General features: G+C 41.8%; 1 protein-coding gene across 2 annotated transcripts in view; it reads right to left on the bottom strand.

Annotated features, from left to right (window-relative positions):
• WWC1 (WW and C2 domain containing 1) overlaps nucleotides 1-17671 on the bottom strand; it is a 289547-nt gene that overhangs the window by 93660 nt on the left and 178216 nt on the right. For both annotated transcript variants that reach the window (XM_083181881.1, XM_083181880.1), the window contains exons 3-6: nucleotides 13912-14115; nucleotides 11068-11144; nucleotides 9518-9597; nucleotides 5061-5190 (exon numbers count right to left, since the gene is read on the bottom strand). In XM_083181881.1, coding sequence (XP_083038007.1) covers nucleotides 5061-5190; nucleotides 9518-9597; nucleotides 11068-11144; nucleotides 13912-14062 — 438 coding nt within the window. In that variant the 5' untranslated portion in view covers nucleotides 14063-14115. The remainder of the gene's footprint in view (nucleotides 1-5060; nucleotides 5191-9517; nucleotides 9598-11067; nucleotides 11145-13911; nucleotides 14116-17671) is intronic.

Raw genomic sequence — 17671 nt, 5'->3', positions numbered from 1 at the left:
CCTGGGCATGCAGGGACATGTCTGCTGTCAGGGACAGCAGACATCGTCCCTCTGTCCCCGCGTCTATAGACGCGGGGACAGTTTGAAGTCATGACGTATATATACGTCATGTGTCGGGAAGTACATCCCGGCCATGACGTATATATACGTCAAATGTCGGGAAGGGGTTAAAGTAACATTATGAAAAGGGTGTCCAAACATATACACACATGTGCGCTGTGACACTGTCAAAGCATTCTTTGAAGACACTATATAACATCAAAATGGAGCGGAAGACAATGAAATACATAATATGTATAAGGCGTATACAAAATATAAATGTAACTTATGTTTAAAATCGTGTCTTGTTCCAAATTATGGAAATCTCTAAAATACACTATGGGTGAGATTTAATAGGATGAGAGATTCAGAAAGTGAGAGATTTGGTAAGAAATCTCGAGTTTTTTTAAAGCGGCAATCATTTACACTGCTTAACCAGTTTGATTTTGAAGTGTAAATGATTGCCGCTTTAAAAAAAACTGGAGATTTCTCACCAAATCTCTCACTTTCTGAAACTCTCATCCTATTAAATCTCACCCTATACTTCTGGTCCCAATCATTGCTTTTACAGACGACTAAACCTGTATGCACTATACTCTTAGGATAAGTCCAATATCATCATGAAAGTGTCTGTAAAAAGTGGTGCACACAGATTGCGACCTCTACAAGTTCTGATTATATTAGACTAGTACTGGACACAGAACACATCTTCCATGCCCTTCCCCAAAAATATAATGCATACAGATACGTCCACATACATCTAGTCTTTTTTTTTTTTTTTATAATTTATTTATCCATTTTCAAATACAGACATCAGACATGAACGTATATTATACATGTCCACATTTAAGCAACATACCGTATATATAAAACACACATTACATATAAAAACAATCACACAATACATACAAATCATCATCACATCACATACATCTAGCCTTAATGTGCCATGCACGCAAAATGCCTGGTGTGGGGGAGCTGTGCACCTCTGCTCGTCATTTTGTTGCCAAAGATGTGTCTTTGTTAAATTGTTGATGAGACTAGGACACACCAGACCGGGACACACTCATTAATGTGATTAGTGACACTTGTGTATCTGTGTGCGACTGAGCTTCAGCTCCTGCAACATAGTTCTGTATACAGATTTAAAGACTCAGTTGCACACAAATATAAAATTGTTGAATGTCTATTAATCAGCACAGTCTCCTGGTGCGCCCTAGTCTTATTGATTTTCATATAAAAAAAAAGAAAAATGAACCCCGGAGATGGCATGCCGAGGATTTCAGTTTGGTGCAATTGCAGTAATGATGTATGAGGTCACATCTGTAGTACCTGACTCCTAGTATTACAGTTTCTAGGGAGACAATGCCTCACATTAAAGATTGATGCCTTTTTTCTTTCCCTTATTATAAAAATGTTAAACAAACAACCTTCCAAATTCATGCAAAAGAATGCAGGCCATAACCATCTACATGCTAATACTGTAACGTTGCCATATGAGCACTGCTTGGCCTCCGCCATACCCAAATACTTTAATTATTACTGCCAGGGTCTGTATCTACGTTGACTGTTCACATTTTCACTTACGAAGCTGTCAATAGAAGTCAAACACAGAGTCTGAAAATTCAGAGCATAATCTGCCATCGCGTTTGTCCGAGAGAATTACTCTAGTCTGCATTTTCCATGTCACTGGGAAATAACCATCAGTCTTTCAAACTGCAATGGCAGGCTATTGACGGTTGATTTAATGTAAATAAAAGTTTACAAATAACACTGTGAGATATGCTCAGTACTAACCCTTAGTAAACATTCTGTCAGGTCTGTGGGTTTTTCTGTTCCTGGAAGCAGGGCAGGCGACAGGGGGGGTCAAGGGGGAAAAGTGTGACGGGCCCCAGCAATCTCAAGGGCCCCAGAGCTTCCATGCCCCATCATGGCCGATGGCCTGTCAGTGACCCTCGTGGCCAGGCCGTCTACTGTGCACCATCTGTGTGTGGCTGAGTCTGACTGACACTGTGTGTGCGCCCTTCTGTTCGGTGCTCAGAGCCATCTACTCTGTGTGTGCACATGGCCTGTGGCCACAGGCGCACAGCCATACCCGCCGCTGGCACTGTAGCCTCAGTCTCTGGCTCCTGTACTTTATAGCACATGCGCGGGTCATCTGTTCCGTGCCTGCTTGTAGTGCTTTGCATTCTTTTGTGAAAGTGACAGGCCAGCAGAAGGCAGCAGCCAGGAGCCAGGTCAACAGGACTGAGAACGAGAGAAGTCTGCACCGGAAAGCAGGATCTGGAGCAGCGAAAGGTTAAATGAGGCTCATACAGAAGGGAGTTGTGTGGATTTGGGATTAGGTGGGGGCCCCAGAAATATAATTGTACAGGGCCCCAAGATTTCTGTTGCCAGCCCTGCCTGGAAGCGATTTTAACAAGCCAGTGGTGGTCGCAGAGTAGTGAAAGCAAAGAAGGTAATGTGGAATATGTCAGTGGTTTTTCTGAATCCTAACCTTAGACAAGGCTAAATGCTAGGGAACTAGAATAATCAGCCTAAAACCCAGGGACTAGAATTGGCCTGGAACCAGCAGGACTAGGCTAAACGGAGTAGACTTGAGCTGGGCTAGAAATGTTAACAGCAAGTCGGGCTATAACAGGCAGGACCGTGCTGTAACTGGGTAAACTTGAGCCGGAAAGGCAGATTTGACTGGAACCTGCACAGCTGTGTTGTGTACTTAATCCTTAGGGCAGTGATTTTCAACCTTTTTACCTTGCGGCACACTAAATAAGATTTTCAAATTGCCAAGGCACACCATGAGATCCCCAACAGGGCAAAACATATTGGCCCCCACAGAAAAAATCCAAACCTATTGGCCTTCATATAAAAAACAATCACACTGGTCCCCACAGGTAACAAAACTAAAATACATTGGCCCTTTACATAAAAAAAAGAGACCAGTAAATACCAGTTTAACTGGTGGTGGCTATAAACTGGTTTGGGCATCTGTAGATCTGGGGGCACACTTGGGAGCAGCTCAAGGCACACTAGTGTGCCACGGCACAGTGGTTGAAAAACACTGCCTTAGGGTAAGCAATCTGCTGACTCAAAGGCACCACAAGGTATACCGTGCCTGGAGTCCAAACACAGGATCCAGGAATGAAGCTTAGTCAGTCAATGATGTTGTTTGGTGCAATTGCAGATTCAAGAGCAGCACTTTAATCCCCCTGGCTATGCGCCGATTGGTGGGCACAGTCAGGTGTTTGCTGAACCCTCAACAATTGTAGAATACCGACTCAGCAGCTGAATGGTAACAAGAGTCAATGGCTTGCAGAATTCCTGACTTTACCATTTAAGACTGACGAGAAGTAAAATCAGAGTTTTGCTGTAGGGATATGCCTACATTCATAAAATTTTAACATGATCAAAATGTAGATACTGATGAAATTTTAACATTTTATCCTTGGTGCCCAACCATGAATTACCTGGTTACTGCGGCAACATCACTTCCTGTGGTCATGTGATCAGTTTCAGCACAGTTAGCTGATGCTCCTCCCTTTAGTACAGGCCTGGCCAACCCTAGCATCTAACACTACCTTCCCACAGCCTAACCCTAATGTTTACGTCAACATTATGAAAATGCCAACACTTTGCCTGCCAACATTTGAACAATGGGGGTTTTCAGACCTGATTGCACAGCTGAGATTTCGCAGGCCAGGCAAATGCGTACGGCTCGCAGTATGCACGCGCGAGGCCATTCTGCAATTAAATCTATCTACTTTTTATTGCTGGTGGAATACAATTTGACAGAAAGGAAAAAAAGGGGATTTTGTATTATATGGTGCAGTCCTAGCTGCAGTTCTTCAGAGGTGGGTTAGAACCCTCTAGAGCAGGGTTTCTCAAACTATTTGCTCTGGGACCCCACCAGACAATAAATATTATTACAGGACCCCAGCAAGTTACCACAGAATGGCCGCAACATGTGTGACAGGGAGGCAGTAGGTAAAGAGGGAATGGAAAAGGGGGATAGAAGAGGGAAGCAGGGGGTGTTTACTTAATGAGTTACAGTATCCCCTGCCCCCCCTCAACAAACACATTAGTCTGATGGTCAGCAACATGGAGTCGTGACCCCATGCTGAGGTGGTCAGGATCCACAGATTGAGAACCGCTGCTCTAGAGAATATAGAACAAATTAAAATAGATGAAAAGCACTGGGTTTCTCCGAATAACATACACATATATGTAATTATGTAAAATTTGATATAATTTAATTCATAAAAAAACATCATGTGCAGTTTAAAAAAACAATGAAACCATGATATAAGGGGCACAGCTCCTTGGAGTATTGCGAAAAGTGGGGGAGAGATGCACCCTGATGTTAGAGGCGTTAGATCATAAAATGTAAATATTGTACATTGACCAGAGTACTCACCCTAAAAAAGTAGCATGAGGCTGTAATGCAACCAATGTCATCAAGCCCCATGTATCCCAGTGTCTACCCCCGCTTTAGTGAGGCTCATTAAGGGGATGTCGTAAACCTCCTAAAGAAGACACATGGGCAAGTCCATAGAACCAATCAGATTTTTGCTAAGGTTTTTAGAATGTCATTAAGAAAGGCGATCAGGAAGTTGTTATGGGAAACTTCTCCCTTTGTCCAATTTAGAAGGTTTGATACATCGCCTCCTTACTTAGTATGGCGATGGAGATCTTTTCAAATACAAAACGCATCCCCACTCCCCCTCGCCTTTCACTGTTCTACTTGAACCAAGGTATGGACAGTATGAAAATAGTCCAACAGAAATCAATTAATGAAAATTAATAACCAAAAATGGTGCCTTAAAATGCAGGTAAGAAAACCAGGCCTTTCCATTTAGCCCCTGCCAGACCTTTGCTGTGAATGGCGCACACATGTAAGCCTGGACGGACAAGCATGGCTACAGGCAGCTATAAAGCACACTGATACAGTATAATGTGTTAAATGCTTGCAAGGATTTACCTGCCTCACGCTGCAGTAATAAGGAGTAAATCAGATGTATTACCTGGATTAGGTCCTGTTTTTCTTTTTCACCAGAACTGATAGCTTTTTTGATCGCTTTCATTTCATTTAGAATCGCTTGAGCTTCATCAAGTTTAAAGCCACTGTGGTTTCCAGACATTTTCAAATCAATCCTGTATTTGTAATGATAAAAATGTAGCGCTAAGAATTTAAACCAGGCATCATTTACAGAATAAGCACACCAATCATATTAGCAATGTCACATGCCTCATTGGTTAATGGTATATGTTAGCCTTTCCTAAACACATATATATATATATATATATATATATATATATATATATATATATATATATATATGGGATGCAGTTAAAATCCTGGCGGTCGGGATCCCAGCGTTCAGAATCCCGACGCCGAAATGCCGACACATTCTCCATCCTGGGGTGTCCACGACACCCCTGGAGGGAGAATAAATTAGTGTGCCGAGCGCAGCGAGGCACCGGGCCCGCTGCATGGCGAGCGCAGCGAGCCCGCAAGGGGGGCGATCCACGCCCCCCCCCCCCTTGTCGTCATTTCGGCTGTCGGGATTCTGAACGCCGGGATCCCGACCGCCGGGATTCAATACTGAATCCATATATATATATATATACACACACATATATATATATATATATATATATATATATATATACATATACATACATACATATATATATATATATATATATATATATATATATATAAAGACGGGGGTGCGGCACTCCTAGTTGCTGATGAACCCAACAAGGGGGAAGGGGTTAAATTCCCTTGGCGGTGCCCTCCAACTGTGTGACCACCGATAGGGGTCCAGTACATGCAGGGTGTAGGGGGGACGGCGGCACTCGCACACAGAAGAAAACACACGGAGGCAAAAGTATACCAACGTTTCGTGGCAGCGTTGCCACTTTATCTTAGGCACCTTGATAAAGTGGCAACGCTGCCACGAAACGTTGGTATACTTTTGCCTCCGTGTGTTTTCTTCTGTGTGCGAGTGCCGCCGTCCCCCCTACACCCCATATATATATATATATATATATATATATATATATATATATATATATATATATATATATATATATATATATATATATTGGGTTGGTTGCTTGTGACCTATGGCAGGGTCTCCAATTAAGAGGCGGCACTCAGCAGGCTTAGGGAAATTAAACCATTTTATTCAGTGCAACAGGTTAAAGCAGCGTCATATGACATAAGACTGATTGCTATGCCATTTGTATGCTTACAATCAGGATATATATATATATATATATATATATATATATATGTATAGCAGATGGTCCCAGGAAAGGAGACCAATGAGCGCACTCACGGGGCTTAAAAAAGAGGCGTTTATTGTCCACAGCCCCCGTTGTCAGGTAACGATACAAACATTGTTCAATAAACGCCTCTTTGTCAAGCCCTTTGAATGCCGGTCATTGGTCTCCTTTCCTGGGACCATCTGCCGTCTATAGTCCTTTCAGTGAAGGCACCAGGGCAGTTGCTGATTTATACCAGAGTGCCAGCTCGCAGCACCTATATATATATATATATATATATATATATATATATATATATCACACACAGTATGACAATGTCTAGATCAGTGGTAGCCAACTCTGGTCCACGAGAGCTACCAAAAGTTCACATTTTCCAGACAATCTACCTGCTGCAGGTGCACTCATTATTAGCTGAAACATTTTAAAAGATCCACAGGTGGAGCTAATTACTTCACTTGTGATTCTGTGAGGAGATCTGGAAAACATTAACTGTTGGTAGTTCTCGAGGACTGGAGTTGGCTACCCCAGGTCTAGATAGTCAATCAATAGGTCAACACTATTGAGGTGACATGCACTAGGTCAACTGACAAAAGGTCGACATGCAATAGGTCGACATTGACAAACAGTCGACATACCCTAGGTCAACACAGACACTGACTGTTTTTAGAGCATTCTTCAAAAATTAGACCATGAAATGAGTATCTTTTCTAACACATTGTGAACGTCACAGGCACCTAGACAATTATGGGAATCTGGACGCATGATTTGCCTGATGCATTAAAAACTTGTTAATCATCTCCTCAGTAAATGAGCCAGCACAATGAATAGTGTTCTCAGGAGAAAGATTTTCATCTTGTACATTGCTGGCAGGATCATCCAAACATTGACAACCTTTGTTATATAAGTATGTTGGTTTAAGATTAAAACCGGTGGTATTACTATTACACCATTTCATCATGGATTCTTATGGCCAAGCTCAAGGCGGTGTTGCTGTAGCAGCTCAGAATTGCTGTAAAACAGGTTTTACAAGACTACAAGAACAGTAGGGCACATTCTTCTGCTCGCCATTTGGGAATTAGCTCTGAAATATTATATGACAAGTTATTCACAAGGTATTTATATGGGAACTACTCCAGAGTCTCTATTAGGCAGGAACGGAAGGCTTGTTAGAGTAAGAAAGCCATTCTCGGCATAAAATGTCAATCAAAGAAAGATCAAAGAGTCTCATTAATCCTTCTTTTCAATTTGATCTTTGCTGAAATGTCAAATTTTATCTTAAATATCAATGTTATAGATTCATTTTCTTTTGTTGTCAGAGCTTGGGGTCAGAGGAAAGGGCTCCAGCGGTTGCCTTTTGGTACACACAAACCATTACTCCGGTAGAGGACATAAAATAAAACATCACTCCTCTTTTGTTGGCTATTTGGCGTGGGGTAATATTTGTTCTGCACCACACTGACATATCTCACATCAGATCTCTTTACTGAACCATTTTAAATGGTTATTCTTACATTTCCAATGGCATTATTTAGGAAGCATTGGGCTGTTAGAAAATAAAAGGGCAATGCAATTACTAGTAAGGCACAGCTAGTAAAAACATTACCGTTTTAAGATTTGTGAATTCACCTGGCTTTATTTATTTATTATTTATTAACCGTTTCTTATATAGCGCACACATATTCCGCAGCACTTTACAGAGAATAGTTGAACGTTCACATCAGTCCCTGCCCCAGTGGAGCTTACAATCTATATTCCCTACCACATGTACACGAACACAGATATTCTAGGGCATGGGTCCTCAAACTGCGGCCATTCAGATGTTGTGAAACTACAAATCCCAGCATGCCTTGCCAGTTTTAACACTCCCTTATAGCAAAACTGTGGCAGTTAGGGCCATGGTGGATATCGAACCCATGACCTCAGTGCTGTGAGGCAGTAATGCTAACATTACACCATCCGTACTGCCCCCTTTCAATATTCAGGCTTTATATATTCACAAATGTTTGCACCCATATCATATAACATAATGAAACATAAAGAAGCCATCCATTATAAGTGCATGTGTACCATTCAGGGTAAATTTACTAAAGCTTCTAAAAGTAAAAAGTGTTGATGTTTTCCATAGCAACCATTCATATTCTGCCATTTTCTAGAATGCAATAAAATTTACCTAATTTACTGAACCTCTTAAAACCCTTTTACATTGCAATAATAACCCGGGTCGACCCAGGTCTCTGTGAGATTTGAAAGGCCTTTTAAAATTTTCCGGGTCCAGAAACACGGCATTCCGACCTGGGTTAAAAGAAGGGTTAATCTCACGTAGGTCCGTGGTGCTGTGCAGTGTGACCCGGGTCCCGTTCACACTATGAAGGAGGCAGCACTTGCAGACAGCATCGGCTCCATGAGCTGCCTCCTCCCCCACCGCCTCCCACTGATGCACCGCCCCACGATGATGTCAGAGACCCGATGGAGCTGAACCTTGTAAATGCCGGGTGACTCCTAAAAGAATGGGCAAGGTGGAGAACTAACAAACTTTGAAAAGCTTTATAGTAAGAAAAAGGAAGGCCATCTGGGCCAGGTGCCTTGGACAGTTTCTGTAACTTAAGATCTTGGGATACCTCCTCCTTGGTTATGGGAACGTTAAGTGTTTCATAAGTTGAGGAATCAATCTGGCAAAGTGCATGAGGACAGATATTCAGAACCAGAGGTGGAGAGCGGATTGGTGAGAAGCATCATCCGGGACATTGTAAAGTCAAGAGTATTAGTCTTTGAAGATGGAATGGATTGTAGAGGGGCTATATTGTAGGGAGCTCAATGGAACTTTGATCGCTGGGACTGCCAGAGTAGCTTTGCAAGCTTCCAGGCGATTAGCAAGGAGAGTGTCAGCCTTGTTGCTCTTTTCATAGAATCGCTGATTCATCATTCAAGAGACTTTTCAATTTTGAGAAGGGAACATTTAAATTATAAAAGGGCACAATTTTAGGCTTTTCTGTGCAATATCAGATGTGTTTTATGTTAGATACGCCCCACTAGCTGGTGTGGGTCCTTCTCTGACCCAGCTCCTGCATGCCTTGTGTATAATGGAAGTATGCTGGTTCCCAGTCACAAAGTGCTTCTAAAGCCTATCCCAATACACTTGCTTGATGGACTATTTCACGGACTCATGGTAAAAAAATAAAACTCTTACTGTCGCAGTGTTTGGTAGCCATTTTCCTTGTATTGTAGCTCTTGCTGCATATAGACCACCTCTCTTTTTAACTTGTTAACCTGTGAAAACAATATATTTCAACATGCAAGTCCATAGTTGTATTCATGTAACAGAGGAACAGTAATAGGAGATAATCAGACTCAGGAGGTTTTGACTAGCTAAAACCAAACACCCCCCCCCCCCCCCCCAATAAAAAAAAATCTTATGAAACCTGCCCTCCCCTCCTCATTGCTAATATACTTATGGTAAATAGAGTATGTAGGGTACTGTACTCTACACACATTCAGCAGAATAGATGTCAATGTTACTGTGCTGCATTAGCATTCAAAAACACAATCATTGGTGGAGAAACATCAAACATCGACGTTAAATCCCATTGGCCATCAGTAGTAGACCATAGATTGTCATTTCAAATAACAATGTTAAAAAACACCACATTACATTTTGGCCAGTATTCAATGATTTATTTCAAGGTGTGTAGTGAATTCTGTTTAGGATTCGCTGCACATTCGTAGGGTTCCGGATGGCTGGAGCATTCCCAGCCAGCCCTCCCTCTCCCCCTATTCAATGCCTCAGGGGCTTGCTGCCCCTGATGGCAAATTTTAACCCCTCCAGCGAATGTCGCAGGGAGCCAGCGGAAGTCAGGGAGATGGAAGCCTCCCTGCCTGCGCCGGAATGTGTGGGGGAGAAGGATGGCTGGCGGGGACACAGGGAGAGCTGGCAGGGGAGCGCTGTGCTCTAGCTCGTATGCGATTGAAGCTACTCGCTGTATTTCTCTCACACCTGTGACTGTGTGTTTGATTTCACTTATTTCAATGTTGAACAAAATGACTCACTCCCATTCTGCTATGCAGCTAATAACTTGCTCTGATGTCTGGCCGGTCCACCCAGCCTCTCTTGCGGTCTCTGTTCCCGCTTCCGAATACTGGGCACAGAATGCTATTCCCGCGATGCGATTACATGACATCACGTCAAGCACACAGCAAAGTGGCGCACAGTCAGAGGAAGCAAGCGGCAGTGCCATGGATGGGAGCCACATATCATTAAGAAAAGAGGTGCAGTGAATATATAATGAGCGTCTCCCCACCCCCTTGGAAAGTCATGTGTAAAAAAATAAAATTAAAATTAAATATATATTCATGTGCTGCAAGCACATGAATACAAATAGCATGCCCCTTCAAGTAATAAAATTACTGATTTTTTGACACCCATAAAAAACAAAACCATTATTTTAAAAGAACACATTCCAGTACACCTTAAAAAGATGTTGAATGCAAAACGGTGAATCATGGTGCAAATCATGGTGCAAATCATGGTGAAAACAATTCTCCATCCTAGCATTGAATACACTCTTGGAAAATCACAGTGAAAATCCCATTTGCTTTAGGCAAACAGTGAACATTGAATAGGGTGAATCGGATTGTCAGTGAAAAACATTCACCGCAAGGAGTAAAAACAGCCCAATTCGCCGAAAAAAAACAAAACAGTGAATCGGGAGCATTGAATACTGCCCTATGTGTACAACTTACCCTGGACTTTGTGGTAGCAATTTCAGCTTTTAGAATATCAGGATCATATTTGGAGCTAGATGAAGAACCAGAGACCACTAAAAAAAAACAAATAACAAATAAACTGCTTGTAAAAAACGTATTTTCATAAAGTTGTAAGTCAATAACATATTGTACAGGACAGCATAACCAAGCACATCAATTTAACGGTTGTACCCTTGACCAAAAGTAATATGACCTCCAGGATATCTCTCATTCTATCAATAAGGAGACACTTCTATGACATTATTTAAAGAGCTGTAATGGATTTCTCTGGTGAGCTATAAAGAATAAACAGTGATATATAATTGATGTTATGTATATGTGTGTGTATAAATTATATATATATATAAATATAAAAGTGTGTGTCTGTGTGCATCTCTATGCAATTGGGGTAGTAGCATTTGGGATTACTTTTAAGTAGCAGAAGTAACTAAATAATTTTTCTAACCATAGTTGACATTACCCATTCATAATTAAATGTAATGCATGCAAATTGATACTATAGAAGTATTTAGGAAAATTGCTGAAGAAAATTAATCTGAAATCTTACGTACAATTTGCCTGAAAGCATATTCGAGATGGACATAGAAACTGGAGGCCTGCTGAGACCAAGATTGACCTTTTTAGGATATTTAATTCTATTTTGGGAGAATTGTCAAAATACTTTGATCCCTTGGTAGTGACAGTGGCACCACTGGGCAAACCTAGATGTTGCTTAGGGATCAACAGTTTAGGGGGTGCTAAAACAATGAATGAATAATACAGAGTTATTATGTTGCTGCTCAGCGCCACATTTTCAAACTATTGCGAGCAATGGTGAGGGAAAAAGGCAGGATCTGAAGAGGGAAGTTCTGCACCAGAAAAGGACACGCAGGGTGCCCAATTCACAGCAAAGAAAAGCCAAATATAAGCAAAACTGCCATCCAGTTCAGGTACAAAGTCAAAGTAATTGATTACAGATCTCCACATTTACATGCAAGGGGATGCGTATGCTTACACATCCCCTCGCATGCAGCCACGCGGGTGAAAAATCCTGTTCCTGTTTGCAAAGAAAAGTCAATCTAGACAGACTTTTATTTCCGACAGAGATGGCCGAATTCAGGGCAGGCGCTGACGTCATATCACGTCAGTCACCCACGCTGAGCAGGAACTCTTGAGAAATTTGGGCAGGGATTTTTGTAAGTCAATCTAAGGCCAGGGAATAGATTTAAGAGCCAAAAGGAAGGGTCAGAGTGGACTGCACAAGCCGAAACAGACGTGGAAAGAGTAATCACTTTCTACCAAAAGGGGCACAGAGCTAGACACTCCAATCAAATATGTAAGAGGAACCTTCGGCAGAATTGCAGGGCCAACATCCATTAGAAACTGTAGGAAACATTTTAGTGAAAAATTGGGGACACCTACTGTATACCAAAAAGAATCCCCTTTGAATTGAGTTTTACATATTAAACAACTAACTGAACTACTGTAGCTGGAGTTAATAAAAATCTTATGAAAATCTGGAGGATTAATAGAGACTTCCGAGTCACGTTCCCAGTCACCTAGAAATTTAGGAGGTTCAGAACAGGTGCGATCGATCAGTCATTATAGCATGTTGTAAGGAAATGTTACGAGAGATTAGGTGTCAGGCACATGCTTTCAAAAGTAGTCAATGGTCTCCTGCAGGCCAATCGTATGGCATACCACCAAATCTCAGCATTCAGTAATGCGAATTTGGCCAGTAGAGTACCAAAAATCGCCCAAAACCATTTTGTCAGCATTGCCTTTGGTTTCATTTTTATAAAAGAGAGGTTAAAGGATTTCTTTAATAAGATAAAATTAAAAATTATAACATTTTACAATAGGGCACTTGATGTTCACTCAAATATTCCAGGAGCAACAGGAAAAAGGTTAATTGGGTAGCCCAAGTTTGATATTTAGCCACTCTATCATAAGTTTAATAATAGTAGTACATTATTATATTACAAAGTTCAATAAACAGAAGAAGACTTAGATTAGAGTAAATAAAGGTCAACTCAGTCTTGGACGGCATAAGGCCGGATTCAATATTCAGCTGCATGTTTGTATGCAGTTTCTGTATGAAATATGCAAATGCCTGCAGTTGTCTAAAGCAAAATCATTGTTGCTAAGCTCAGTCTGGGCAGTCTACTGCCCATCTGTGGGAACAGTAAATCTGCTTCGGAAGACTCGAACACTGGGACTGGTCAACAGCGCCAGCTTCCAAAATGCTGCAGCATGATTGGGGGCACTGTGGCCAATCATGCAGCTTCTGTGCATGGGCTTATCTGTAAACATCAAAGAAGTATGTCATTCATATGATTTGTATGATCCTTGCTGAGTTTTCCCCCCGATTAAAACATACTGCTGTTTCCACTACTATATAAATAACAGCAAAAAATGTTTTATTATGTGTTACAATACAGTACATCAGTACATGGAATCCTTGCTAATCCTTGCTATAGGAAGAAATGTAGTTCTGCTCTGCAGCTCCGTACACACAGAGCAATATATTGCTCAGTGTCCAGTTTTCACCAGCGACCAGAGATGGTCACTGATGAAAGGAGACACTGCCAGGGGAAGCCGCAGGGGGAAACAGCTGATTGCTGGGGGGAGCCACTGGTCGCAGGACCATGCTCCTATGACCAGCGACCACCCCAGGGCTGGTCACGGGCCAGCGCTCCCAGCGTCAGTCGCCCAGTACACATCATATATGGAATCATACTCTATATGATAAAATGTTGTTGTGCATAAAATCCCCCAAATACATTTCAAATGAGAGAATTTCAGGTGCTGCAGTGGGTATGAAGTTGGTTTAATACTCACAACTTGTCTGAGATCCAACTTTATGCTTCCAAACATCATGTAGCTGCCTATATTCCTGCTGGGCTAATTCCAGCCTCTGTTGTTTGACTTGGTAAATCTCTTTCTGAGCCACCAGAGCTTCCTGAGCTAGCACCAGATAGTCCTTCAGCATCCGCTCCTGTTCTCTCCTCCATTGCACCCGTGGATCCTCTATCTGTGTGGTTTCTGAAAATATACACATTTAAAAAAGAAGCAGAGACATGAAAGACACAGCAACTGATGTCTGTACATTAATCAGATAATATTAGGAAAACATATGGAAATGTACATGTAACAATGTCATTTAGGTAAATCCTGGGTACCAGGTGACTCCACCTTACTGAGCTTTGTTCTAATTACTATTACTATTATTTTTTTCGGTACTTGTTTCCTAGAACGGCCACAATCGTGAGTGATCGTGGCTCTTAATTAAGGGACACGATCCTCACGATGTGGCCGATTTTTTACATTTTTTTGCCTTTGATTGACAGAAATCGGGTCAATCGGTCGGTCGCGACCAATTAAAATCGGCCGCGATGCGACCGACCGATTGACCCGATTTTTCCATAGACTTCAATGTTAAAAAATCTTTTAACATTGAAATCGGGAGGATCGTGTCGGTCTTGTGCCATTATAATGGCACAAGATGAGATGGACTTGATTAAGTCCATCTCACATAGGGAAAATTGATAAAAAAGGTGAAATGGGTCAATATGACCCATTTCACATTTTTTATGTGCCCGCCATGACCCCACGATAGACGTGAACCCGAAGCGTGGCGAGCGCAGCGAGCCCGCGAGGGGCGGCGGTACGCGTCCTCCGACCTTTTCATTCCCCTACTATCCACTAGGGCGTGGAGTGAGAATAGAATAGTGTGGCGAGCGCAGCGAGCCACCGAGCCCGAAGCGTGGCGAGCGCAGCGAGCCCCGCGAGGGGACGCGTATACCTGTGAAGTTATACGCGTCCCCTCGCGGGGCTCGCTGCGCTCGCCACGCTTCGGGCTCGGTGGCTCGCTGCGCTCGCCACACTATTATATTCTCACTCCACGCCCTAGTGGATAGTAGGGGAATGAAAAGGTCGGAGGACGCGTACCGCCGCCCCTCGCGGGCTCGCTGCGCTCGCCACGCTTCGGGTTCACGTCTATCGTGGGGTCTAGCACACTTAGTAACATTTGGGGGGGCAATTAAAAAAAATCTGGTGAAAAAATAAAAAAATCGGGTGAAAAATCGGCAGATCGGATCGGTCGCATCGTATGCGACCAAATCGCATGCGATGCGACCGATCCGATTTTTTATCTTCCGACCACAACGATCTAAATCGTTGTGGCCGTGCTAGGAAACAAGTACCTTTTTTTCTTACACAGAGCACTGGACAAGGGAAAATCAGGTCATACTGTAACATACATACAAAGGAGAGGAAACCAATGCTGATGTGACAACAAAGGGGAGGGAGGGACAAACTTATGAGAGTTTGCAAACTTACGAGACACAAGTACACATAAAAATAACCAGAACCACAAAAACACAGAACGCACTGTGCCAGGAGGCTGCAGCAAAGGTGGTAATCAAAAAATGTGTTGTCATTCAAAGCATATAAACCAAATGGATGGAGATGACCCCCTAAGTTGCGCCTTCTATCTACAGGACAATATAGGATAATATATACCGTATATACCAGTGGTTCCCAAACTCTTTTGAATCACGGCACCCTAGAGCATCAAAATATTTTCAAGGCACCCCTAGGCCAAATGCTTCTTATCGAGAAATTCAGAAAAAAAATATTAAATTAAGTGCATTGTGTTTATATGTCACAGTTCTCTTGTGAGGGACAGGATTTGCTTCTGTTTATCCACATATATTATGATTGGCAGCCACAAGCACTGGTTTTGCCTGGTACATTGTCCATAAATAATATGAATTGCTTTTGGTCCACCAATCCAAGTCACGCCTGCAAGTATCCTAAGGCACCCCAGGGTGCCTAGGCACACAGTTTGGGAACCACTGGTATATACCCAAGTAAAAGCTGAGGCACCTAGATAGGGGTTAATAAGAAAATAAAAAATAAAATATAGCAGACTGAGTACAGTAAATAAACGTACTGTATATTCAAGACCAGAGATATACCAGTACAGGTTGAGCATCCATTATCCAAATATCCTTTATCCAAATTATTCCAAAAACCATAATTTCCACAATGTACTTTTATTTTTTATTTTTTGTTGAAAACCTTCAGGCTACACCTGTAACTGGCACTACTGGGGAAATAGCTGTAACTGCCATTAAATATGTGCAAGGACATGATTGCTTGGCATTCAAATTCAGTGTCTGTGACTGTACACAAACTTTGTGTCATGTTTAAAAACCTTGTTTCATGCCCAACTAAAATATATTTGTGTGTATTTCATGTGTTTGATGTGATTATACAACATAAATGCAAGATACCTCAAGATACCTCATTCGAATATTCCAAAATACGTAATAATCCATTATCCAAAATTCTTCTGGTCATTTTGGATAAGGAAACCTCAACCTCTACTTGTATTCGACAATGCTTGGGCGGAGCAAGGGGGCGTGACCAAGCATGGGTAAGATTGAAAATGCTACGTCGTTGGACACAGTCCTGGAGAAGAGTGGGTGAAGAAGAGCGGCCACATCCGACATTCATCTGACAAGGATGCAGCGCACCCCAGGTACCAGCACACAGAAGCGAACAGTTTCTTGCCCAGTACGGCATAGACAACACAGAGCATGCCGGCGTGCAGGAGAAAAGAAGAGCGGTGATATCAGCCGTCATCGGACCACCCACAGAGGCTGCAGATGCCCCAGATGAGCAGGAGAAACCGGAGAATACCCGCACTGCACCAGAAAATAGGTAAGTGGGACCCTCACTCGAGTATAAGCCGAGGGGGCTTTTTCAGTATTAACCCCTTCCCGCCACAGCCTGTTTTTGCCTTCCTGACAGAGCCCTTTTTTTCAAATCTGACATGTATCACTTAAGTGGGGATAACTTTTTTTTGCTTTTACTTATCCCAGTGATTTTGAGATTGTTTTCTCGTGACACATTGTACTTCAAGTTAGTGGTAAATTTGGGTCAATACAGTCTGTGTTTTTTTGTGAAAAATACCAAAATGTCGTAAAAAAATTGAAACTTTAGCAATTTTCAAAATGTTAAATTTTCTGCTTGTGAGACAAATAATCATACCACTCAAAATAGTTAATAACTAACATAGATCATATGTATACTTTATGTTTCCATCATTATTTCAACCTCCTTTTAATTTTTTTGGACACTAGGAGGCTTAAAATATGAATAGCAAATTCTCAAATTTTCAAGAAAATTTCAAACACTGATTTTTTTAGGGACCAGTTCAGTTCTGATGTGACTTTGAGGGACTTGTATGTGAGACACCCCCATAAATGATGCCATTTCAAAAACTGCACCCCTCACAGTATTCAAAACAGCATTTTGGAAGTTTGTTAACCCTTTAGGTGTTTTACAGGAATTAAAACAAAGTGTAGGTGAAATTTCAAAATTTCATTTTTTTTGCAGATTTTCAATTTTAATACATTTTTCTAAGGAACACAGTAGATTTTACTAGAGAAATGTGACTAAAAATTGATTCCCCCAATTCTTTTGTTTTCATAAATATCCTATATGTGGCCCTAGTGTGCACGTTGACCAAACCACAGGCTTCATAATAGAAGGAGCACCTACTTGATTTTGGAGCCTCCTTTTTATGAGA

Source organism: Crinia signifera, chromosome 4, assembly GCF_055691185.1.
Source record: "Crinia signifera chromosome 4, ASM5569118v1, whole genome shotgun sequence".
NCBI classification, from domain to species: Eukaryota; Metazoa; Chordata; class Amphibia; order Anura; family Myobatrachidae; genus Crinia; species Crinia signifera.
This window is presented reverse-complemented; position numbering and strand designations above follow the sequence as displayed.